The sequence below is a fragment of the Syngnathus acus genome, chromosome 2 (assembly GCF_901709675.1).
Source record: "Syngnathus acus chromosome 2, fSynAcu1.2, whole genome shotgun sequence".
Classification (NCBI taxonomy): domain Eukaryota; kingdom Metazoa; phylum Chordata; class Actinopteri; order Syngnathiformes; family Syngnathidae; genus Syngnathus; species Syngnathus acus.
This window is the reverse complement of record NC_051088.1, coordinates 22,245,165-22,268,251: the sequence shown is the minus strand read 5'-3', so window position 1 is coordinate 22,268,251 and position 23,087 is coordinate 22,245,165. Positions and strand designations below refer to the sequence as shown.

At 46.8% G+C, this 23,087-nt stretch overlaps 4 protein-coding genes across 7 annotated transcripts; 2 read left to right on the top strand and 2 right to left on the bottom strand.

Annotated features, from left to right (window-relative positions):
• Positions 1 to 288: 288 nt before the first annotated feature.
• LOC119132076 (DNA-binding protein SATB2-like) lies at positions 289 to 7,391 on the bottom strand. 2 transcript variants are annotated; one of them, XM_037266977.1, is made up of 12 exons: positions 7,220 to 7,391; positions 4,940 to 5,210; positions 4,343 to 4,516; positions 4,063 to 4,245; positions 3,423 to 3,549; positions 3,238 to 3,361; positions 3,043 to 3,145; positions 2,034 to 2,419; positions 1,788 to 1,973; positions 1,586 to 1,723; positions 1,339 to 1,515; positions 289 to 985 (listed from the first exon to the last, which is right to left on the bottom strand). In XM_037266977.1, the coding sequence occupies exons 1-12, from the start codon at positions 7,277 to 7,279 to the stop codon at positions 452 to 454; spliced, it is 2,463 nt and encodes an 820-aa protein (XP_037122872.1). In that variant the 5' UTR covers positions 7,280 to 7,391; the 3' UTR covers positions 289 to 451. The 2 variants fall into 2 exon arrangements, with proteins under 2 accessions (XP_037122872.1, XP_037122882.1); XM_037266987.1 differs by having other exon boundaries at positions 4,063 to 4,242.
• A 1,091-nt stretch (positions 7,392 to 8,482) lies between these two features.
• LOC119132096 lies at positions 8,483 to 12,594 on the top strand. The gene is made up of 16 exons (XM_037267012.1): positions 8,483 to 8,614; positions 8,693 to 8,790; positions 8,899 to 9,120; positions 9,196 to 9,273; positions 9,345 to 9,447; positions 9,513 to 9,642; positions 9,722 to 9,968; positions 10,050 to 10,303; positions 10,426 to 10,485; positions 10,561 to 10,763; positions 10,885 to 11,019; positions 11,081 to 11,268; positions 11,394 to 11,548; positions 11,612 to 11,857; positions 11,932 to 12,085; positions 12,165 to 12,594. Exons 1-16 carry the CDS (start codon positions 8,560 to 8,562, stop codon positions 12,261 to 12,263), a joined length of 2,427 nt encoding a protein of 808 aa, XP_037122907.1. The 5' UTR covers positions 8,483 to 8,559; the 3' UTR covers positions 12,264 to 12,594.
• Positions 12,595 to 15,389: 2,795 nt separating this feature from the next.
• On the bottom strand, positions 15,390 to 20,915 carry map3k2 (mitogen-activated protein kinase kinase kinase 2). Of its 3 annotated transcripts, XM_037267208.1 has the most exons (17): positions 20,598 to 20,915; positions 19,533 to 19,606; positions 19,310 to 19,428; positions 19,009 to 19,049; positions 18,832 to 18,931; positions 18,638 to 18,751; positions 18,460 to 18,556; positions 18,257 to 18,387; positions 18,096 to 18,175; positions 17,961 to 18,025; positions 17,304 to 17,396; positions 16,992 to 17,228; positions 16,736 to 16,884; positions 16,520 to 16,651; positions 16,313 to 16,442; positions 16,032 to 16,209; positions 15,390 to 15,929 (listed from the first exon to the last, which is right to left on the bottom strand). In XM_037267208.1, exons 2-17 carry the CDS (start codon positions 19,534 to 19,536, stop codon positions 15,710 to 15,712), a joined length of 1,890 nt encoding a protein of 629 aa, XP_037123103.1. In that variant the 5' UTR covers positions 19,537 to 19,606; positions 20,598 to 20,915; the 3' UTR covers positions 15,390 to 15,709. The 3 variants fall into 3 exon arrangements, with proteins under 3 accessions (XP_037123103.1, XP_037123093.1, XP_037123113.1); XM_037267198.1 differs by having other exon boundaries at positions 18,257 to 18,556; XM_037267218.1 differs by lacking the exon at positions 15,390 to 15,929 and having other exon boundaries at positions 16,153 to 16,209; positions 16,520 to 16,691; positions 16,772 to 16,884.
• A 536-nt stretch (positions 20,916 to 21,451) lies between these two features.
• sumo1 (small ubiquitin like modifier 1) lies at positions 21,452 to 23,069 on the top strand. Its single transcript, XM_037267953.1, has 5 exons — positions 21,452 to 21,610; positions 21,917 to 21,991; positions 22,137 to 22,214; positions 22,318 to 22,389; positions 22,479 to 23,069. Exons 1-5 carry the CDS (start codon positions 21,599 to 21,601, stop codon positions 22,545 to 22,547), a joined length of 306 nt encoding a protein of 101 aa, XP_037123848.1. The 5' UTR covers positions 21,452 to 21,598; the 3' UTR covers positions 22,548 to 23,069.
• The last annotated feature ends 18 nt before the right edge of the window (positions 23,070 to 23,087 follow it).

Below are 23,087 nucleotides of genomic sequence, written 5' to 3'. Positions count from 1 at the left end.
GCACCTGCGTCCTTACCCCAAAACACACACACACACACACACACACACACGCGTCTAATGACCCTTTATCGGTCTGCCATACGGCTCTAATAGCCAGCTGTGTGCAAAGCCAAGCGGAGCGTGCCAGCAGTCACTGATGCAGTTGTAATATTAGATGAGAGCAAATTTCACACGAGCCTCCACAAACACGTCAATCGCACACGATTCATTTTCTGCGTGACAAAATGTGCAATCTAGGTAGACCAACTTAATGTTCATAACTACAAATAAAGTCTGAGGAGGGAGAGGAACGTTGTAAATCTTTATTTATTCCAGTTAATATAAATGTTGTAATAAATAGTGACGTTTATATTGAGTTTCTCAATTGCTGCAGCAACAATGGAACAATAAATTATAACGACAACTCGGGATTTAAAATCTCACGGTTGTTTGGTCAGTTTTTCTCCCGCCGTCATCTCCGCTGCCCTGCAGAATTTGGGCTGTCCGGGCTGCTATACGGAGACAAGGACGACGTTGCTGGTGCTGACCCGTTTCCCGTTTCTCGATCTGTCTCTGGCTCTCCCTCAGTTGCAGACGCGCACGCTGAACCTCTTCCATCTTCACTCGAGTCCACGGATTCCTCTTCTCGTCCCACATCGGAGTGACGCTCCCGGTCGTCGTCTTCGGGGCCCGACTCCCTGGAATTGTGGCGCTTGAAGTTGAAGCGTTGGTTCTGAAAGAACTTGACAATAGTGTGCTGAGGCAGGTCCAGTTGGGCTGACAGGGTGTGGATGGCCTCCTGGTCCGGGTAAAGCCCCACGTCGCCGATGAAGCTCTGCAAGATCCCCAACGCCTCCAAGGAGATTCGGGAATTTTTGGCTTCTCCGAGGCTCGGGCTCCTTCCGTGCTGAGGCCCGCTTTCCGACCCACTGACGAGAGGTGAGGCTGTCGGCTGCGGGTGCACGTGAAGAGGCGATAGAGCTCTCAGAGGTGGCAGTGGTGGTCCCTGTCAAAAAAAAAAAATCACAGCTTCAGCGTGCACGTTTGGAGACTGGGGTGGGGCGGCCCGCACTCCCAAAACCAAAAACTCGTGGGCCATCAAACAGACTGGACAGACCTAAATAGAGATAATGGCAATTCCTTTCTCTCTCTCTTTCGCCGTCCAAAAATGAAATTATAGCCTGGCTGCCTTTGGAATGATACGGAGGTGGAGACTGACTGGCAAATATTTTGCGGAGACTGCTGAGCGGGGGCTCATTGAGCGGGCGTGTCTTTTTTTCAATGACTTGCCAGACGAAAACAAAGACAAGAAACTCAAGAAACTATTTTGGTTTGGCTTGGTTCTATAGCTGGACACACCTGATGTTCAGGGATGCGCGGGCCACCGTGCTGCTGCCTGGCCTCCTCCTCATAAACGCGGTCGCGCTCGGCCTGCGGGATGGACAGAAACCTCCGGATGGTGCCCAGGTTCTCCCACAGCGTGCGGTTCTCTTGGCTCGGGCTCTCTTTCCATCGAAGGAGTTCACACAGCCAACCCTGACAACATTTGTTCTCGTTGCCGGTCGTGCAACAAAGCTAATTGCGGGGAACGGAAAGGGCGGCTTACTTGGCTCTTGTTGGCCGAGACTTTGGCGAACAGACATTGGGAGACCTTGGCCCTCTTCATCTCTTGTTGGATCTCCTCGTAAATCCTCAACGTGACGTTCTCAAGCGTCTTAACGGGAGTTTCCGCGTGGCATTTAATCTGCAGACAGGAACTAAAAATGAAGCAGTCGTGTCACATGACCAAACTATTTTCACACGTGTACCTGTGCGTGTTTGTGAGCGTTGTTGTGGTTTGTCGGAGTGTTCCTCTCTCGCTCCGCCTGGTAGATGCGGTCTCGTTCTCCTTCGGGTAGAGCCAGGAAAGCCTGCATGGCCTTGAGGTTGACGATGAGTGACTGGGAAGCCGAGCGGGGGTCTTCCTCCTTGCGCAGGATCTCCGAGAGCAAGCCCTGCCCGGTGACGACTCGTTATGGGATGATCTCGGTCGGACTTACGTTGGGTGAGTTTACCTGCGTGCGGTTGAAGGCCACCCGGGCAAAGACGGCTTGAGAGACGCTGGCTCTCTTGAGCTCGCTCCGAACTCGGCGGTAGATGTCAGCGGGCACTTCGGCTCCCGTGGGCTCCGCCGGGCCTTTGCACGGCGGGCGGTTGGCGTACGCGGGCTGGCGACACAGCAGGCGGTTGACGGCCAGTTGTCGGCCGATGAGGTGCGCCACGGCGAGTTGATGGCGCATGAGCGGAGGGAGACCGCCGTGCAAAGGGGGGCTGGGCGAAGGATTGCTGGAATGCGGCAGGCTGGAGTTGAGATGATTCGGGAAGCATCCGGCAGCACCCAGGTGAGGGAAAAGAGAAGGAAGACGCTTGTCCAGCGTATTTGGCTCCCAATCTCGCTCCGCTGTGGAAACACACAAAAGAATCTTTTTAGGCTTTTTATTTCAAAGCCAAACAAAGTCGCGGAAACGACACTCGTCTGGCTTCATTCCACCCATCAAGCGCCTCTCAGGTTTTCCTCTCGTTCTCGTCAGTCACCCCGCTGAAGTGACTCTCCTTCTGATTTCCAAGCCTAAGCAATCTGCTCAACCTAAAGAAAAAGCTCAGCATCTTCATTTGGACCACCTCCAGCTCTGCTCGCTGCCTCCACTCGGTCAAGTATCTGACTGGTGGAAAGTCCTTTTCAGTTCTTGTGGATTTTGATGACTCGTCCTCACTGGAGCCAATGTGTTTCTTGTTACGCTGGTGTTGGGTTGAGGGTCACATGGGCTATTAGGAGAATAAAAATGGGACTGAGGTTTGGCAGAGCGTCAAATTTGTACCCTCAGCATGTTGTGTGTGTGTGCAGAGCGGGGTTGCTGCACTGGTTCCTCGACTATGGCATATCTATTAAGGGTGACATTAATGCGAACCACGTGTGACGACGGTTCCGTCCGACCATGAGCCGTCACTGGCACAAGGGCTCGACGCTTTAGCTCACGCACACATAAGAATGCAGATTTGAAGCCAATGCATGTGAGTTGTCACCTTGAGTGCGTTTGTAGTGTTTGTACCAGCGTCCAAACTCTTGGCATTTGGACACGGACATGTTGGCAGAGTAGGAACTGTTGACCATGGTAGAAATCAGATTCTGGGGAGAGACAACATTGAGCAAAGTTGAGTACAGGATGAGTGCAGAGTTTCCAATATTGCAAATAAAGAGTGTGTGTGAGTTCTATCTACCTGGGAGAGCGGACACTCCTCGGGCAGAGCGTTGTGATTGGTCTCTCTGAGCATCTCTTTGAGGGCCTTCCTCACTGTGGCATGCGTCCACTGTTCAGAGGGAAGCTCCTCCAGCCGGGCAAAACTGCAAACAAAATAAGACTGACTTTTTTTTTCTTCGGATCACAGAGTCCAGACTGAAGTACCTGTGCAGCAGGATCCGTAGCGTGACCATGTGGTAAACATCCAGCAGCATGTCTGCCACCGTGGCTTCTGGAGCATCTGTCAGGTTGTGGACGGGCATCGGCTTCCACTGGCCCACTTTGATGACGCCTGGAAAACACACACACCTTCCGATATAGACAAACGAAAGCATGACGATGAGCTTGGCTGTGACCCTCATTGTGGACCACAAGTCCAAACGATGTTGGGAGAGAAAAAGACTCAATTTGATGTCAGTGAGTGTTTGCGCTGGAATCCCGCATGTTCAGAATAAACAACAGGCAGCCTAATCAAAGAACCCCTGGACCGCTTTAAAAATACTTCAATGAGACAAAGTCATGCCAAATGAAATAGAATCAAGGGAGGGAAAAAAAAAGTCGTGTCATTTTGGTTGCAGCCACAATTGTGGAGCGGTGTTGGGATGATGCCAAACACGAAAAAAAATACTGTGAAAAAAAAAAGGCTAAGATTGGACGGAGGCGGGTCGCCGAGAGGCCCCACGCCGCCCCGTGTTTAGGACACGGCCAGGAATGGCTTCATAAAAAGACAACGAATTACCAAAAACATTTGAAATATCCCACATGAGATATTTTAGGAGGTTACTAATGACGGAAATACACGCACCTCGGGCCTGGACAGCCGAGCCCTGCGAGTAGCCCAACGACATGAGCGCCGTCTCCACCAGTTGTGTGAACGGGACATCTTTCGGGATCAGCACAAACTCAGCGCGACGGTGAGCATGCTGCCTGCCGTCGCTCGCCACGTCTGCGTGCTCCACAACGCAGTAGACCGGGATGGTCACGCCTGCTACACAAAAGGTACGAATGACACCAAAAGCACTTGGCGAATTGCTAATTGACAAATGAGGTCAAGCTAAGTTTAGCTTGTCTCATCGCAGTCTCACCTCCCATCCTCAACGGTGTGTCTCGATGAAGCTGAGTTTGGGGAGTGTCGTTGAGTTCCAGAAGGTTCATCTTGCACAGCGGGGGTCCGCTCGGGGGGGTGCTACCGACGCCACTGCCTTCCTCTGGACTGTTCTGATGGCTCTCCGGTCCCCTTGCTCCACCTGGCAAAGAACCTGAGGAACATCAAGTGTCAATAAAGAGGAGTTTGTCATTTATGTTGATGACTCCTGTTATAGGCGGATGAGTTTCCGAATTTTCAACACATGCAAATTCATGTTCATTAGTGCATGCGTGCATTTTTATAGCAATAAATGAATAGCAATATAAATTAATCAATTCAATTATTTAATCAGTGCAGTGTCCATAAACAATTTTATAATTTGACGAAATCTTTAACCCAGTGCACCTCCAAAAATAGAAAACAAATACTATAACAAAACTTGCATTAATAAAATGTATATAATATATTTTAAACTTGAATATTTCCAAATTGTAAAGAGACTTTGCGGAGAGCGTTAATTGTAATTCTAGCAGCCACGCGGTAAACACAAACGTGCAATGACACCATTTGTTCGCATGCATTAACAATCACTTACTTTTCATCATGCTGCCTGCCAGCTTAAAGTCAGTTCGTCCATTGGGAAAGTTGCGCCGCTTCGTCCGATCCGACAGCCAACTTTTGCTTGGCAAGCTCGCCGGCGCCCTGCGAGATGTGAACGCAAGCAGTGACAAGTGCGCAAGTGCTGCGGCTTCAGCTGAGAGCAAGCGGAGGAGGCCGGTCGGCCGGCGGGCTGCAGAGTCGACTCGAGTGGGAGGGAGGGGGGACCGGACCGGGCGCATCGTGGCCCTCAGCGTCTTCATTCGGCTCTAATGAAGCATAAATATTGTCATCATGCAGTTTTTTCAGCCATTTCTACTCTGAGTATTTATTTTCCTCAAGTTAATAAAAGAGGGAAACTATTTTGTTTGCACCCCCATGTGATCAAAACTTAATATGGTTGAAAATAAAAATGTTGCTTTACTTTGACACATTCCAGAATTTAATTTTGAAACTTTCAATCAATAAGCAGTACTTTTTAAAATCTTACAGCGTATGTGTACGTTTCCCACCTTTTTTTTCTGCATGTACAGTATAATTAGAAATCGCCGGAACAGTGTGCTACCTTTCTTTTTTGTCTCTCGCGCCATCTTGTGGTGCGAACGCGTTGGTGATATTTTGACGTGTACTGAAGCGTTGTAAAAATCTTGTACCCGCTGTTTGAACTTGATTGGGGGCGATTATCTGACCGCTGTAATGTGTTCAGTTACATTTAAAATATATGGCTGGTGAAATAATCCGAAATCAATCCGTACAATTGCTGAAAACAATTCAAATTAGTCTTGTCAATTTTATTGAGACGCGAACATGTTAAATGACGACATCTAGTGGTCACAAGGGGAACAGCACCATTCAAAAATGCTATTTGGTTCGAGCGCAATATTTCCCGAGCGGTGATGGTTGGCTCGACTACAGTGGCAGTAAAAAAGTTTGTTTGGAATTTATTGGTTTTGTGCACGAATTGTGAATAAAACGTAGTCTGATCTTGAATCACAATAAAAAGAGTAAGGGGAACACTAGTCTACCTTTATTACAAACGTAAACCTTACGACAAATAAAGGTGACAGTATGTGTGAAGTGGAAGATCAAGTTTTCAGACCGTTAAGAGAAAGTCTGACCTTACTGTGAAATTTCTTTGAAACCCTAAACCAGGGATTATCAACCGGTTGCCCGCAGCCCTCTAGTGATCCGTGGCGGTATTGCAGGTGCTCCGGGAAATTGGAAAATAATTGTAACATTTTTAAAAATAACATTGATTATTTAGACTTCATTTGTTTTCCAGTTAATTTTGTGAATTGTTTACCCATTCAAATTATGTCAAATGTGGCTGAGATTCCGAAAATAGACATACAGATGCAAATACATAGCCTGTATAGGTCTATCCTCCTTCGGTGCAAAATAAAATAATATTCCTCCAAAGCAGTAGTCCCAGAGCTGCTTCTTGTTTATAGTGGACAAAACCAGTTGAAAAATCCAAATTTAAAACCAAACTTGGAAAACCCAATCCTATTTTCAAATCTGACTTTCAATCGGCCCGAGATTTGAATCCTAATTCTATTTTGAAACCTTAATTTGAAGCCATACTAAGAACCTCTAGTTTGCAACACTGCCTCGCTTTTAAATCCTCGTGAAAAGGTTTTTGCCACGTGGGATCAGAAACACCTCGGAAAATGTTTGTCAGGAAACAGTTTGGAGCAAGTCAAACCTGGAGCAACGCATCAACAAGTTAAAAATGCCGCCGGTTTCTCGGGGCTCATCTGAGAAGCGTCAAAGCGCAGGCCACGTTTCAAATGGTTTCGGGAAATTCTGGACCAAAAGAGTAAGAGGCTCGTCTGGATTGTTCTCAGCCGTCGTTTGTGACGGGGTGGGCGTCCGTGACATGGCTCACTGGCACATGTGTGAACGCACCATTCATGTCCAGGTTTGGCTGCCATCCAAGCAACGTCTTTTCGAGTGGTGATCATTTGACCGTTGGGTTATTTTCTCACAAGTTCCGAGAGCACGCCTCCGAAAACGCACCTTTGCAACATATTTGCGGTAAAATGAGGTGGGTTGGGTACGTTCAACCGGATGATCAACGTTTTTCAGGAGATAACCACTTACTACATCTGTCACAATTTACCGCCTTGGGTAACATTGGTGTCATTTTTGCAGTTTTACATTGGGCGTTAAAAATCCAGTGGTGACACGAAACCTTTTTTTTTTTTGGGTTGGGCTCACAAACCCGGCCCATTCCTTCTAGGTTCATCATACCAATTATGTAACTTCTCATACTCACCTTGAAAGGTATCGATGCAATGAATAATGCAACTGTTGGCAGCTTCATCTTCAAGTTCATTGGAGCCAAGAAATGAATTGGTCCACCCACAGACCTAAACCCCAGTGAGGATGCATTCAACCTGCTGATGACCAGAACAATCGAAAAGAAAAAAAATATTCAGCTGTTATACTGCACACAAATAGCATACGATGCCAAAACAAGGCAGAATGATTTCAAATCTGGGTCAAATATTATGCACACCTCGTGTTTTATCATGAGTGTGTGTGTGGTTGTCAATATGTGGTCATGATGACCAATTACGACACCCGAGTCACAATGACTCAGCACTTGATAATTAAGCATTATCATCATCGACTTTCACACGCCAGATGAGCTTCGGAAGCGTTCGCCTGAGAGAAAGCATCTTCACAGCATATGGGTGAAAACTGGATTGTCAACTTTTTTGGAGTGGGGCGGACACCCACTTGTCATTTTTTCACAAATTCAGCCTGGAGTAACATTGTTACCATTTTTGCAGTTTTGAACGGTGCCGCCACTGTTATTAAGCAAGCACGGTTTGCGTCTGTTTTGTGGTCAAAACCTGTTTCAAAGTGCCCCAACCCTTCGGCGCTTATAGAAATATTTCGCAAAGTTCCGTTTACGCCTTCAGAAGTATCGGCCGATCCCTAATGTTTTTGCTGTCGACAGACATCTTTGGGTTTGTCACCAAAAGTGAGACGAGAGCTTTTATTTCCAATTGGTTACACTGATTCAGATATACAACAGATGAAGCTATTTCATAGAGATTATGAAAAAAGCATGAAGATAATGAGCCAAAGCGAAAGTCAAGCAAAACCTCAAAGTGGTTGCAACCAAATCTTTGGACTTATTTTTGGTCTGTCTATGTGGGCCACATAAAATGATGTGATGGGCCGTATCGGGCCCCGGCCGGGGCCTTGGGTTTGACGCCTATGAATTAGTGCATGAAGTACATTGAAAGAAAAAAATAATAATTCTAAAGTGCTGTAATATGTTAATATTATTGTGGTTTGGAAACCCAGTGGTTAAATTTCTTCAACGTTTGCCACTTTCTGTCTATTAAGTAAACTTCAAGAGTCTTACAGCCAACGTCAAGTTTCTCACCATGGGTGAGACCTTTGTTTTTTTCATGTCATCTATGCATTTTTGCAAAACCAGTTTGGGAGGTTGGAATAGTGTGAGAATGTGTCCAGTTCTCTGTAATTTGGAGGAGGGGGGGGCATCATTAAGTGTGCATAAAAGCAGAAAGCCACAAACTTCGAGCAGGAATCGGACGAGACTTGGGCTCCTCAAGCGCATCCTTTCCCCCAGAGCATATTATGATGCTTGACGTTTCAGTGATGAAGGCCAACGCGTTGCTTCTCCTGCTGGCAGGTGAGCCAACTTTCACATTTTATTAACCAAAAAAGTCCAACCTGGATGAGGACTGAGGACTTTCTTTTTTCTCTCCAGTTGTCTGCAGCCACTTGGCTCCGACGGACACGCAGTCTATCGATTTGGCTAGTTGTCCTATTAGCATTTTTGGGAAAATGCAAGATGGTTCATTAAACGTGAGTAGTAGTTTGGTGGAACATTGTGGTCCAAACTACAAAAAAAAAAAAATCAAATAACTATCTTGAATTTGTTCTGCTCGCTCAAGATGTTTTCCCTCCTTCCAGATAAACCAGGCCAACGACTTCACTCAATTCTGCTTTATGTCTGGTTCAACAAACCCCGAGTGCATCGAAATCTCCGGTGCGGATGCGTTCACCGTTGCGACCGAGTCGGGGAATGTCACCGGTGATCTCCAAACATCGGTCCAGGCAGCTCTGCCTCAGCTCGCCAGCGGCAGCCTGTCCTGCTTTTGGAAAATCACTTTCTCCACCGACAGCCAACTGAACGTGAGTCATCTGATGTGCAACATTAACCACGGCTAAGCTCTTGACATTTTTTATTTGATCTCACGATGTTCCCAGATGACCGTTATGTTTCTGAGCTTTGGATCCCAAACGGCCTTGAGCGTGCAGCTGACGTCGTACGGGCAACCAAATGTCGTAAGTATGCGTTAGCTCGTCCAATGGCCGACGTGTTTCGAGAGTAACATTGTCCACTGGCCTTGACGCAGCTGGTCCGGTCACTTGACGCTATCGGCGGTTTCGACGCCACCTTCACCCAGGCTGAGGGAGTGGCAACCAAGTACTTGGACCTCAGCGGCTGCAGGATAATGGGTACGTGTGAGAAAGGTTCACACTAATGATGGATAGAAAACGGAGCCGTTTCTTTGAATCTGCAGGACAGGTGGTCTTTCCGGCTTCAGATAGGATCGTCTCAGAAAACTGCACCGACCACACGTGCAGCGCTCAGGGTGAAATCATGACTGTGCCCGCTTGTGGATCCAAGGAGACTTGCGCTGCCGATAACACGTAAATAACTAGTCCCGTGTGGGCCTCGGTGTGAAGTTGCTAAATGTGTTTTTCGGGGCCCGGGTTCCATCTGATGCAGGTGCCAGCCCATGTACCGCGTGTGCACGGTGAGCGGCGGCCAAGTGATCCAGTTCTTCGGCCAAGTGTTGTCCATTACGGACCGCTGCATGTACAGCCTGCTGGAGCCGGCCACTGGGAGCGACTTTGTACTGCTGGCGGCTTTCAAAGATCGCCGCAGTCTGACCAAGACTTTCTTGGAGCGTCTGGATCTGATGTTGTCGTCATCCAATGTTACCATTTCTCTTGAGACGAGCGGCAAAGTTCAGGTGAGGAGAAGCGAATCGATTCTGTGTTTCAATTTGTGATGAAACCATGAATAGTTTTCCGTTTTTTTTTTGGTAATGTAGGTCAACGGCGAAATCCAAATGCTGGAGAGCACGCCCACCGACGTCCAGGGGGTGCAACTCTCCAGGAGCGAGGCTGGGGTCACTTTGGAGATTTCCAGCGGAAACATCTCGCCCGTCGACATTTCCATTTTCTTTGACGGCTCGACTGCGTACATTACAGTGCCTGACGGCGGGACTCTGATGGGTTTATGTGGAAACCCAAGCGATCCCATATATTTCGCAACCCCCACCGCGGATAGCCGAAGCGAACCCGGGTAGGCTCCTCGCTCAAGGTGCCGCGGCGCACCAAACCAAACGGTCTAACATGTTTTGTTTCTTAATTTCAATTTGATGGCTCTAATTGGTGCTAATGTACATCCCCCTTTGTCTCCCCCAGATGTGAAACGATGCCCGGAGCGAATAATTTAATCGTGGACAGCACATTGGGAACCCAACGGTAAGCGCCCTCGTTTCCGAGACGACGCTGTTCCGCTTCTCTCACCACCCTCCCGTCTGTCTTGTACATGCGCAGTTGCTCCCTGCTGGAGGCGGAGCCTTTCACCCCCTGCCACTCCAAAGTGCCGGTGGCGCCGCACGTGGAGACGTGCAACGCCACGCTGGGTGACTACCCCATAAAGGACAATCTCAATTGCCAGTTCTTCGAGGTGTACGCACGCGTCTGCAAGCAGCAGTACGACATTGACCTGGGAGACTGGAGGGCTTCCGTGGGCTGCCGTAAGTCATCTGTTGTTTACGATCTGACCAAAGAAACCATAACAAGAAAGACTTCCTAAAAAAAATATTTCAAAAATAATAAATAAATAGCATTTGAAAGGAAACTTGTGTGCGCCCACAGCTTCTACCAATCAGGCGTATTGTCGGGACCACGATTGCGGCGCCAACGAGTTCTGCGGCGATTCCCCCCTGAAAAGAACCGGCTGCCTCTGCCGAGCCATCTATGCCTCAGAGTACAAGTTGAAAAACGTTTATGGTAAGCGTTGCTTCCCTTCCTTACCTGCACTGGCTGACGCTTTTTTTTTTTTTTTGTTCAGGTGACCCTCCCGTCTGCCAAGAGGGCAGAGGATCCATCTCGCTGATTGGCTGCCTGCTCGAGGAGAAGGGCATCGACTACACCACCTTGCATCTGAACAATGAGAACTGCACAGGTCAAAGGGACAGCGAGACACACTTGGTGACCTTCAATTTTGACTCGAGCAACACATGTGGGACAGAAACCGAGGTGAGTCGGCAACACTCGGGTCGGGTCACTGGTTGAGAAGCTGAATCGATCGATCGGGAAATTCTGGAAAATTATGAACGAGTACTTGGCATTTACAGATAATGAAACGTTTTTGCTCCCGACAGAGGAACAACAGCTTTGTGGTTTTGAAAAACAGCATTTTACTGGGTCACCCTGTGACCGATTCCATTATCACGCGCACGGGCATGCTGGAGGTGGACTTCACCTGTACGTACAAGCAGCCAGAAACCAAAGACTTGTTCTTACATGTCACAAGCGGGTAAGCGGAGCGTGATGTCCGCTGTTTGCGCAAACACCTGCTCACTACTTGTACGTTTCGTAGCTCCGTGATGCGTCACCTGATATCGCAGAACCAGAACTACACCTTGGTGCTGGAAGCGTTCACAGACAGTGGACTCACGCAACCGCTGGATCCCGACACAGACTTAGAGCTCAACCAGCAGATTTGGATCGACCTCAGAGCAGACGGGCTGAATGGAACCCTGGTGAAATTAGTGACCGATTCCTGCTGGGTGACACAACAACCGATGCCCAACGACACTGCCAGATACGACCTCATCATTGACGGGTGACCGCCACTGGTTTCACATTAAGGCGGGTTTGCCAACACCTTGTCCAACGACATTTCTCGTTTCTGGCCAGCTGTCCGAACCCCGAAGACGACACGGTGGAGATAAATGTCAACGGAGAGGGGAACGAGAGCTCCTTCACGTTCCGAATGTTCCAATTTGTGGACAACTTAGGTTTCTACCTGCATTGCAATGAGAAACTGTGCGCAATGCCGATGTGCAAACCGGTGAGTCGCCAGCACGTACTGAACACTGTTCTGCGGGAAACGATACGAGAAACCATTTTTCTTTCTCCTGTCCAAGCAGGACTGCAGCCAGAATCGGCGCCGCCGCCGCCGCAGAGCCTTGAAGAACTCCTATGAAAACATTGCCGGCAACTTAATCTCAATGGAGTGGATGCTATAGATACATGCTGGAGAACTGCTCTCATTGGTCATTTCTTTGCAAATTTGTCATATGTGAAGAGATGAAACCGTTGTTGGAGGGGAAAACACTTTGACACTAATAGCAAACAGGCATTAATAGTCAATTTTGTATTCTCGGGTGATCAAGGGTCCGTCCGTCTTCAAGTTACTAAACATGGTTTGATGGCCCCACACCCTGAGATGTTACAAATTACCTGGAGTGGCTTTGGGGATTAGGGACAAAATATTTACCACAAAAAATGGATGGCTCAATTGACATAAAGACAGACATTCATAATACTTATTGTAATAAAAGGATATGGTGATTGAAACATGGTTTCCTTCTGACCCAAATGGTAAACTCTGCGGATGGCAAGGCAACATCAGAAAGCCGCAAAGAGAGAGTGAAAAGTTAACGACATGTGAAAATAGATCCGCTTCACCACACAGACACTAATACAATTTTAGTTCTATTTAGTGTTTACTGTTTTTTCTTTGGTTACAGAGGAAAGTGACCAACCAGCAGGTGTGCGTACAAAAATGCGCAGAAATAATGGAATATTAATGTAACAATGACATTTGTAATGTAATGTAATCTTAATTATGTTAATGTACAGGTTGTCTCGTTTTTATAATGACGATAACAAAAACACCAATTAAGTCAATGGCGCCTGGGGCTCAGCCGCGCTATTTTGCTAATACAGAGAGACGACGGAATGTTTGCATCTCTGTCTTAAACGTTTCAAAATGAGGTCAAACACAACCACCGAGACCGCAAAACCTACCAGGTAGAAACCGCAAGGTACCACTTGTTGCCAGTCCAGGAAGTGACGCCCATGCTCTGCCGATGGTCTTTGCTTTTCCCGCGGTAATTTGTACTCGTCCGTCAGTGAAATAAGTCCGTAGGGAAACGGCGCTTATTTAAAACGGCTGGTGCTTGCCCTTCCCGCGGTAACTTGTACTCGTCCGTCAGTGAAATGTGTCCGTAAGGAAACGGAACTTATTTAAACAGAAACGCGAAGTAATGTATAAATGCGCAACATCCAGCCACGATCGTCAACTATTTCTTTGTCGAGGGACAGGACAGGAGTGGCGGCCACGGGCACCACGTCGCTCTGCCTCGGTCACAGGTGTCAAACTCAAGGCCCGGGGGCCAGACACGGCCCACCAGATCCTTTTATGCGGCCCGCAGTGCATCCAATTCACGTGTCAATACTAAAATTACAAATTGACTTCACTTTGAAAAAAAAAGTAGGGATATTGCTAGCAATTTTTATGAGCATTCCTCTTTTGAACAATTTTACTAGTAGCCTATGCCGTAAATGAGGCGTTTCTTTGGGTTGATAGTCATAATGGCCCTTTGAAGGAAACTATGAAGACGATGCGGCCCGCCACAAAAACAAGTTTTGACACAGCTGGTCTAGGTTCTGAAAAGTGATTTTGGAGGATTCCAGTCAACACTTTTGCTTTCAAGTAAATATGTGGTCAGGTCACTCTATCAACTATACATGTATTTTCCACCATTTTATTTCACGAAGCGCTGATTGCGGGTTGTGCAATCAACACTGGCCTTCTGGCCACGATCAAAAAGTTATCAATGTAACGAGTATCATCCCGACTAACCGTCAATTAAAATGTTCTGCTTCGGGACGTGGACACACCAACAACAAGGTGAAATAAATAATTTTATTATTCGTCACCGTCATATCGATAAACACAGAGCTGTTGCATTACTGCAGAATTTGGCCAAAAACATTTAACGGCACCGCTGCATCGGTCTGGACCAACCATGCATAAAATCTCCCATGTAAAATAAAAATATATATATTAAAAAATTATACATACCACTGATATACAGATCTGATATAAACAGGCGTATTGGTCACAAACCAATTAGAATTATAAACATGGCTTCTTTTACAAGACATACACAAACAGACTTTAGAAAAACAAAAAGGTACATTTGACTTTTTACATTTGTACAAGATTTTCCTCATCAGAGTCAACCCCCCACCCCCCCATGCTGAGCAGGCTGGCTCCAGGCAATTTGGGAGGCCCCGATTGAGTAAAGACAGTAGTTCAAACACACGCAATCACAACCTTGAGAACCAAATACTGCAAGTGAAATGTTAATCAACTCTGGTGAACCAGCCCAAATGACATTCAATCATTGCAGCAAACACACACACGTAAAGAAAACAAAAAAACATGCAAAACAATAACAATGTGTGTATACATATATTTGCATATATATGTAGATATATATATATGTAGATATATAATGTATATGTATATATATTATATAGTATGTAGATGTATATAGTATATACACATATAGATCGATACATGTATAATATACATACACATATCTCTCTCTCTCTAAATACATATATACATATACACACAAAGTATCAAAACCTTAGTGAGTTAAATATGCATCCTGGGTACATTCCTGGTTTAGCAGGACTGAATGTGGAAGGTTGTGCGTTTGTGTGTTGTAGTGCCATGTGGCGGAGCATGTCGCAATAGCGTGCATGTTAAGTGCTTTCAGAGGAATGGAGGGAAATGACTTTTAGTGGCTTTTCGTACCATCGAGTGGCTGCTGTTGAGAAAGAAAAAAAAGAAAAATCTGGTGGTTTAACGGCAATTTTGACCTCCAAGAAGTCGAACTATGGTGACAGACAATGAGTGCCAAAGCCGGCGCATCGAGCGTCAAAATTGCAACTCGATTCAGGGTTGGGCGTGATCAATACATATATGTGTGGAAGATTTGCATCTGTGGGGAATCGGAAGAGGTTTTGAAACAGTCGTGGCTCTGCAGTGATTTCCTGTTAGCTAGCAGGAAGAAACATAAAAGGCATCGGGAGTGTTACTGATGGAGTAGGGCAATGTGTCAAAAATGCAAAGTCTTCTTAAGGATGGCCCCCATCGTTTTCAGTGACAGCGCCAGATATGGATGTGCTTGCAGCAAAGTTGAACAGGACTCGCTTTCATCCAGGAGCAAACATAAGAATGACGACTCATCCAGGCAATGTTGAGAAACGCAAAAGGCACAAAGCGAGATGGCGACTAGCAAAGAGGGCGAGATGAAGGCAGATGATTGGACGTTGTGGTCCGTCCGCCTGGGTTTTTTTTTGTTTTGTTTTAGCAGCAGCAGGGCCTGGTCATCGAAGGCAGGAGACTACATTCTGGGGTCGAGTTCGCAACGTAGACGCCATCCCGCAGCACAACGTTAGCATTAAAAAAAACGGAGATGTTTCCCAAGAGTTTGGATCGTCACAAGAGAGGGACTTGACTCATCCCCTCTTGAGAAATTAAGGTGCGAAAACAGAAGACTCCTTTCTGCCATTAAGAGCGATATAAATACATTTGATTTGATTCTGCAATTTTATACAAAGCGCCCGACCTTCTTCCCGGTCCGAGCGAGGAAGCAGGCGGGGCAGGACCTTAATGTACGAAGATGTGCCTCAGCAGCTCATCTGCACACGGACGCTGCTTGGTCTCTACAAAGATACGTTTGAGGAATTCTCTGCAGTGGTCCGACACGTGGGCGGGTAAGACGGGATTGGTGGGCTGAGTGGCAATCTTAAAGATGGCCGCCATGGCCTCAAACTCCGCCCAGGGGGGTCGCTGAGTCAGCATCTCAACAACCGTGCAGCCGACACTCCTGAGAGAAGAACGACACGGGATAGCCGTAAGCACTATCGGATCCCAAAAAAAAAGCCTGAACGAGTGATTTTTTTTTTTTTAAAGGAAGACGCGGTCCTACCAGATGTCAGCCTTCCTGCCGTAGCCCTCGCCGCTGATGACTTCCGGGCTCATCCAGTACGGCGTGCCGGTCACCGACTTGATTCCCGTTCCTGATAGGCAAATGGTCTGCAGCCTCCGACTGGCCCCAAAGTCACCCAGCTTCACGTTTCCGACCGAATCTCGGAGGATGTTGGCCCCTGAAGACGACGACAGCTTTTAAACTTTCTTCCGTCTCACAATTAATTAGCAAAAGCCAGTCCAATTTCTATTCAAGCTGGATATTTCCTCCGAAATGTCTACCTTTGATATCCCTGTGGACAATCATGTTGCTGTGCAGGTAGGAAACCCCCTCGAGGATCTGCCTGGTGTAGCGTCGCGTCACGTTCTCCGTCAGTGCGCCGTACGACTTGACTTGGTCCTTTATGGAGCCCTGCGGACGCGACGGGGGGTGTCATCGGCATGACGTTCACAGCGGAGCGCGGCGTTGGGAGAAACTAAAGCACTCACTCCGGGCATGTACTCCATGAAGATGGAGAGCGTTCGCTCCAGGGAGTCTCGCAGACAACCGTAGTACTGCACAATGCGCTCGTGGCAAAGGTTTTTCAACAGCTGGATTTCGCACTCCAACGCGCTCACCTCCTGCTCCAGACCAGACGAGAACAATAAAAGCATTCCTGCTCTGGAGAGAAGAGCAAAAAAAAATAGTGGAACCACAGTTCTGACCTTGCTGGTCTCTGGACTCTCCGGATCAAACTGGACCTGTTTGACGGCCAGTTCCCGTCCGGTGTCTGCGTCGTAGCAAAGAAAGACTCGTCCGAAGGCGCCCTGGCCGAGGAGCTTCCCCAGTCGCCAGTTGGTGGGCGCGCGCGGAGCTGGACGCAAAGGCGCTACAATGACTCATTGGCCACTTCTTTCGTGACAAACTTTTTCAACGAGTCATATTGCCGCCACGTGAATGTTTTGGGATGCAAGAACTCACAGCGGCTAGGCGGGCTGATGTCCATGACCGACAAGCCGGGGGTGCCGGCGGACTGGTTGGCCTCGATGTCGCTTCCCCTTCGCGGCCGCCTGGCGGGCCCGGCGCCGTCTTCCAGGTCGGGGGTGAACACGCTGCTGCCGCTGCTGGTGCTCGGAGACTGCTCGGTGGGACTGATGCTGACGGGCGAGCGCAGACCTTGCGCCTGAGTTCGCCGAGCGCGAGGGAAGGTCTTCCTCCCTGATGATCAGAAGGAGGAAGTGTGTCATCGTGCGCTGATGCGTCGGAGGAAAGCGGAAGGGAACAAATGCCAACCGTCGCTGTAGTCTTGCAGGCCGAAGGGAACGCCGTATCGCCGCGGGTACGTGCCGCCTTTTCCCGACTTGTCAAAGACGGGGATGTCGTACTCTGGAGAGGAAGGGACGCATCGGTGACAACAACACATTTCAACCACTTTCTTTCAAAATATCTGGAGGGGAGATGGCTGACGTTACATGATTTCCGAGCGCGATTGCATCACGACAGCCCGAGTGGAAGTCGAGAGATAAGACTATGAGCAGCTAGCGAGCGCTCGATATGATTCGCGACTGTCTTCCTTTGCTTCTTGTAAGCAGCACGCAACACTCAGCGGCCACTTCCTTACGAGAACATCCTGTTTGAAGCCGCGACTCTTGATCAATCTCGGTCTCGTGATGTCAAAATGTGAAGAGCGTGAGAAAGAGGAATGAATGTTTAAATACTAAATCCAACTGACTCCGTAAATTTCTTAGAGACTGCAAAAAAAAAACTTCAAAAGCGTCAATTCAATTAGCTCTGTTTTTAGCATTTGAAGATTCATATCTGCTCCTTATGTAAACTAGTTAGCAATTAAAAAAACTAGTCACGCAATTAAGTATCATCTCGTGCGCCAGTCAGTCGGGTAGCGGTGCATTTCTTGTCATGTCATCATTTGGGTTTGTTGAAATTTCTCACCTGGAAAATCTTGATGGTTGTCGGGGTAACTCTGTGCTCTCGGCATCCTGGACTTTGGGTATTCGCTGTTCAAGAGACAAGCGTGTCAGTCAAGAATGGCTTCCCACTGGCACTCATTGTTGAGTGCCTCTCTACCTGTCTAACGGGCTGTCCAAAGAAGGACAACTTCCAGACGCAGAGTTCTCCGGACTGCTCATGCTAAGTGGGTCCAGCATCTGAAGAGGAGGGAAATAAAAAAAGAATACTCATACTCGCCGTGTGTGGAGCAGCGCACGTTTTGAAGTGATGAGGCGTACCTGGTCCATGCTCTCCGGAATGAACTCTCCCTCGCTGTTGATGCTCGTGAAGGAGCCGTTCCTTGCCACTTGCTGGAGTGCGTCGGGAATGTAACCGGGTGGAGGAGAGCTGCGGTCCGTCGAATGAGACCCTGAAAAAAACAAAATCAAACTATGGTGCCAAAGGAGATGGGAGAGTAGCGAAGAACTGAATGATGTTTCACCTGACGATGCCAGCATGATCTTCTTGTCTGCGACTCGGAATCCTGTGTTGTCCAACTCCTCGCAGGAAGGCAGAAGGCCCATGTTGCAGGAAGAGTTCTGGAAAAGGAAAGCCAGGGATAACAACAATAAGTGAACAAGAAGAGCGGCAACGTCCACAACGGAGCGGAGCCAAGTGACCTGCGAGGAGCTCAGCACCACCAAGAGGATCTTCAGACTCTTCATGTGAACGCTTCGATCAAGCAGCTCCACCGCCTTGTCCAGGTCGTCCTGAACGCTGAGTGGAATCACCAGCTGCGGGAGTCAAGGAGCCAAATGAGCGACGAGAGCCGAGCGAACCGCCGCAGACCGACTCGCTCGATTGTTCTTCTTACCTCGTTGTTGCTGTAGTGAAGGTCCATGGCCTGGCCGAAAGCCACCTTGGCTTTTTCCCTCAGGTCGTCCAACTTGACGGGGCGAGAGAATTGCAAAATCCTACACAGACCAAGAGGAGAGGTCAAGGTGAAGGTCTGCCCAGTCCAAGAGGAACACAAAGCCAGCTCGAGCTTCACCTCTTCTCTCCTTTGAACTCGAACTTCACCCTCACGTCGTTCTGTTCCAAAAATCGAGAAGGAGAGAAATGAAAAGCTGCTTTTTATGCATTTCAAGCAAAGTTCTAGGTCAGTGTGACCCAGACTTTCGGGACATATTTTACATGGCAGAAATTAAGATGCAGTAAAAGTGGTGAAGAAATAAATCATCTAATTAAATTCCCCGTTGCCGGCCAACAAATCTCTCGGGGTCCGCTGCTCTAGGAAATAGCAGTAAATAAATCCAAAACCCAAGATAGTGAGCACATGGCTGGTTTCTTACCAGATTCTTAGGCGAGGAGGCTTTGGGCTTGCATGGGTCCGACAGGAACCCGGCAGGACGGCTGGAGCGGTGAAGTTCTGCCAGGTCCTGCATGATTGACTGCAGCGCCTCCTGCTCATCTGCTCACATAAGTGTAAAAGAACACCACAAAAACATGATAACAAGTCAAAGCGTAACAGTGACACTGCATAAAATGTATATCATAAAATAATAAAAGTCGTACCCATCGTAACGGCACAACGTTTGACCCCAAGAGACCAGGAAAGAGGATTCTCCCATCAAAGGGATTTCTTCCTCCTGTAAGATAAATTGAAAATAAACAAAATAAACAAATGCTGGAGTGTTTATTGCTTTTTGGAGCTGAGAGTCAAGAAAGAGGACTCCCAAAAAGTGTTCTGTGATGATCCAATTTCACCTACCTTATCCTATGATTTTTATTAGTTTTTATCTTTATTGAGTCTTTCTTTACCTGCCTCAAGAAGCTCCACAGCTGCCCTTCCCTGTCTACGTTTAAATTCGGTCACAAATGCAACCTCTGCAATGTTTTTGTGTGATTTTAATTCAAAATTGTATTATTCTTTTAATGCAAAAAATTAATGCATGAGCCAGCCGCATCTATGCTCACGTGATCTACAGCACAGTAGCGATTACCAAACAGCAGATGTGATAACTAAGGAAATGTATTCGATTTTCCTGAATTCACCATAAATTATTATTCATTTATAAATTAAGTGTCGTTGACCAGCCATTTACATCAGCGACGTATAGCAACATTAAATGACAAGAGTACAAAACTGACCTGCACTGTTGATGACATTTTGGTTTGGTGCTATGCCACGATACTTTACTAATACTCAAAAAATACGACTTTTCCCAATAAAGCTTTTGAAACTGTACAGCACACGACTTGTAACAAGTTACAAACATTGCTTGCAGCCGTGATTATGGCCTGCTCGGCTGAAAATTAGCTTCCACGCGATCGCCTAGCGCGGCTCGATGAGTCCCGGCAAGCGAACACTTTACGTCAATTTTGCAAGTAATTTCATTTCAAAGCAAATCGGCTAGACTTTGACGGCCGTGGCATGCCACCACATACGACCGCAAACTTGGAACTGGCAAGAAGGCTTAAACGCAGAAGCTACTTCGGCTAGCTGTCAGGCCAATCAAGTTGTCAAGCTACGCTAATGCCCAAGCTTGCACCAATCGTGAAGCCATTCGACGCGTAGCGCGTGAAGAAACGCGGTTGAATTAACGCTCCGACATTGTGTTCGTGTTTTAGTTACCTTACCTGGATGGAGCGGAATTTACCCCCTCATCCACAGGGCCGGAGCCTCGCGCCCCGAGCCCCGCGGAGAGCCGCCGCGAGCCGAAGTTTGGCACCGAGCAGACAAGTTCGCTCGAAAGCTGCTTGGGAGACGACGACGAGGCCCTCGGGATGTCACTTTAGCCCCGTTTAACCCAACGCATTGAGACGCTTCTCTGTATAATTTGTTGAATAAAAAAACAAAACAGCGAAGTTTCTTAATAGCTGCGATTTTATGCTACTTTCCGCCGTGTTGGCTGACTACGCTAGCTTTTGCTTGCTGCTGTGGCCTTACAGCATCAATCGCTTGATTGTTGCTCATGAGTGCCGGAAGTTGCTCTACTTTACTGACAAAATAAACGTCTAACTCATTATCATGTCGGGGTATAACTTTTATTTTTTCAGCCGAACACAAGAAATTCATGTTTCGTAATGAAGCATACTTGATATGTCATAACCTTCGACCTTTATGGAAGAAAGTACCAAAACACAACTAAAGCTTGAGAATTATGAAAATAAGTCAGTTCATACACTAAATGCAACTTACACCCTGCAAATTTGGAAAAGTTTGTTAATTTACATAATGACAAAAAAAAATCTCCCCCACATTATAACAAAATGAAAATACATTGCGCTAAATTCCAGCTCAATTTACTTTCGGTGTTTTAAAATGACCTGCATCTTCACAAACATAATGAACACACGTCTGAACTATTCCAAGTACTTGTTCTTGGACGAGCATGAAGATCTTATTTTGAAAGTGTATCGTTGATGTGTTTCTTCCGCTGCTTGACTCTCAAACCGCGTTTTATTTTGAAAGTGTAAAGTCCGCATGCATATTTTTTCCGTTTCCCGTGACTTACATTGACAACATCTCGCTTGAGATAAGCTAGTGTGCTCGCTGTGCTTATGTGAGGGCCAAGCAGCGTTTCCTAGCCAGCGATAATTTTATTATTGCTTTTCTTTCATCGCTCACAGAGGAAAACATGTCAGATACGGTGAGTTTAAAGGATTAGATCACAGTTGTTGCTTTGCCCCCGACACGTGCTCGCAACGCAAAACTAGACACCGCAATGTTTAGTGGCTTCTTTTGCTATGCTAACTGTTAGCTCTAGTCAGAGGCCCCAAACTCCTTCAAACAACTATCCCACTCGGGCTCAAGCTTCCCAACAACCGATATTGCAACTTTTAATTGCAACGTTGTATTGAAACAGCGGCGTTTTTACTATTCCCTGATCATTCCGAGCCGATCCTTTGTGTTAGTTTTTACGATTGCGACGTTTATCAGTGCTGCTATTTTGCAGGAGACAAAACCAACGAGTCAAGACTGTGGGGACAAGAAGGATGGAGAGTACATCAAATTGAAGGTGATCGGTCAGGTAGGAGCTCCTTGAAATTTGTCCAAAGGGTTATTTTGGGGTACTATTTTGGGGGGAGGTGGGGGCTTGCTTCTATGGTAGAAAGGACAATAATGTTTTATAACTTCTGGTAGATTTATTAACACGGTCACTCTTGGGTCCACAGGACAGCAGTGAAATCCATTTTAAAGTGAAGATGACAACACATCTGAAAAAGCTGAAGGACTCTTACAGCCAGAGACAGGTTTGAATGCACACACTATGTCTAGACTTGGACTGAAGTATAGTTGAATATAAAACAAGTCGCATACCAAAATTCATACTAAACGTTTGTGTGTGTGTTGCAGGGCGTCCCAGCAAGTACACTCAGGTTTCTGTTTGAAGGACAGCGAATCGCAGATAATCAAACTCCAAAAGAGGTAGCATACTTCGATTCCAATTGATTGATTGACTTTGTTTGGTTCACATTTGAGGCATCTTACTAAAATGCATAATCTTCTCCTGACAGTTGGGCATGGAAGATGAGGACGTCATTGAGGTATATCAAGAACAGACGGGCGGACTTTGGAATCATTAAACCTCTATTTGTATTTTTTATTTTATTTTGTATTTAGTTTTTTTTTTTTTATGAATGCATTTTCACTTCACTTTCAAACCATCTGGATCAATACTATCTGGGCTTCCATGCATCGGGACAGAAAGGTGTGGATGAGGATCGGGGCTGTCATGTCATTGCGCAAGTTTGCGTGGGTGTCTTTGTTGTTTTATGTCCCTCAAGGATGCATCATGTCGCATACACAGCAACAGCACCAGGATGTAAACATTGCAGCATGTCATCAAGTGACATACAATTTTTTATGTACTTTCATTTTGAGCATTGCATTTCCCTTGTACAGAATTTTAAAGTCCCACTGTTTGTTTTTGAGAAAAGTGATGCATTAGTTTGTCTGCATTTCTCAGTTTCTGGTTAAATGAATTTAGGGGTTTTTGTATTGATATAATTGCAACACTGTTGGGCTTCTTTTTTTTTATATATATAAAAATATGTGCTTGTACATGTGTTGGTTTTGGTGTTTGATAAAGCCATGATTATCTCTTGTGTGGTCTCCTGCTCATA

Coding starts and splice junctions, on each gene's coding strand:
- LOC119132076 (XM_037266977.1), bottom strand. CDS start 7,279: ATGAACTTGAAGATGAAGCTGCCAACAGTTGCATTATTCATTGCATCG. Junction 4,517..4,939: donor GGCAGGCAGCATGATGAAAA/GTAAGTGATTGT, acceptor GATGTTCCTCAG/GTTCTTTGCCAGGTGGAGCA. Junction 3,146..3,237: donor AGGAGTGTCCGCTCTCCCAG/GTAGATAGAACT, acceptor GTCTCTCCCCAG/AATCTGATTTCTACCATGGT.
- LOC119132096 (XM_037267012.1), top strand. CDS start 8,560: ATGATGCTTGACGTTTCAGTGATGAAGGCCAACGCGTTGCTTCTCCTG. Junction 11,020..11,080: donor CAAGTTGAAAAACGTTTATG/GTAAGCGTTGCT, acceptor TTTTTTGTTCAG/GTGACCCTCCCGTCTGCCAA. Junction 11,858..11,931: donor TACGACCTCATCATTGACGG/GTGACCGCCACT, acceptor GTTTCTGGCCAG/CTGTCCGAACCCCGAAGACG.
- map3k2 (XM_037267198.1), bottom strand. Junction 19,050..19,309: donor CCTCCTCGCCTAAGAATCTG/GTAAGAAACCAG, acceptor TTTTTGGAACAG/AACGACGTGAGGGTGAAGTT. Junction 17,229..17,303: donor CCTGCAAGACTACAGCGACG/GTTGGCATTTGT, acceptor TCTGATCATCAG/GGAGGAAGACCTTCCCTCGC.
- sumo1 (XM_037267953.1), top strand. Junction 21,992..22,136: donor AATTGAAGGTGATCGGTCAG/GTAGGAGCTCCT, acceptor TTGGGTCCACAG/GACAGCAGTGAAATCCATTT. Junction 22,215..22,317: donor ACTCTTACAGCCAGAGACAG/GTTTGAATGCAC, acceptor TGTGTGTTGCAG/GGCGTCCCAGCAAGTACACT.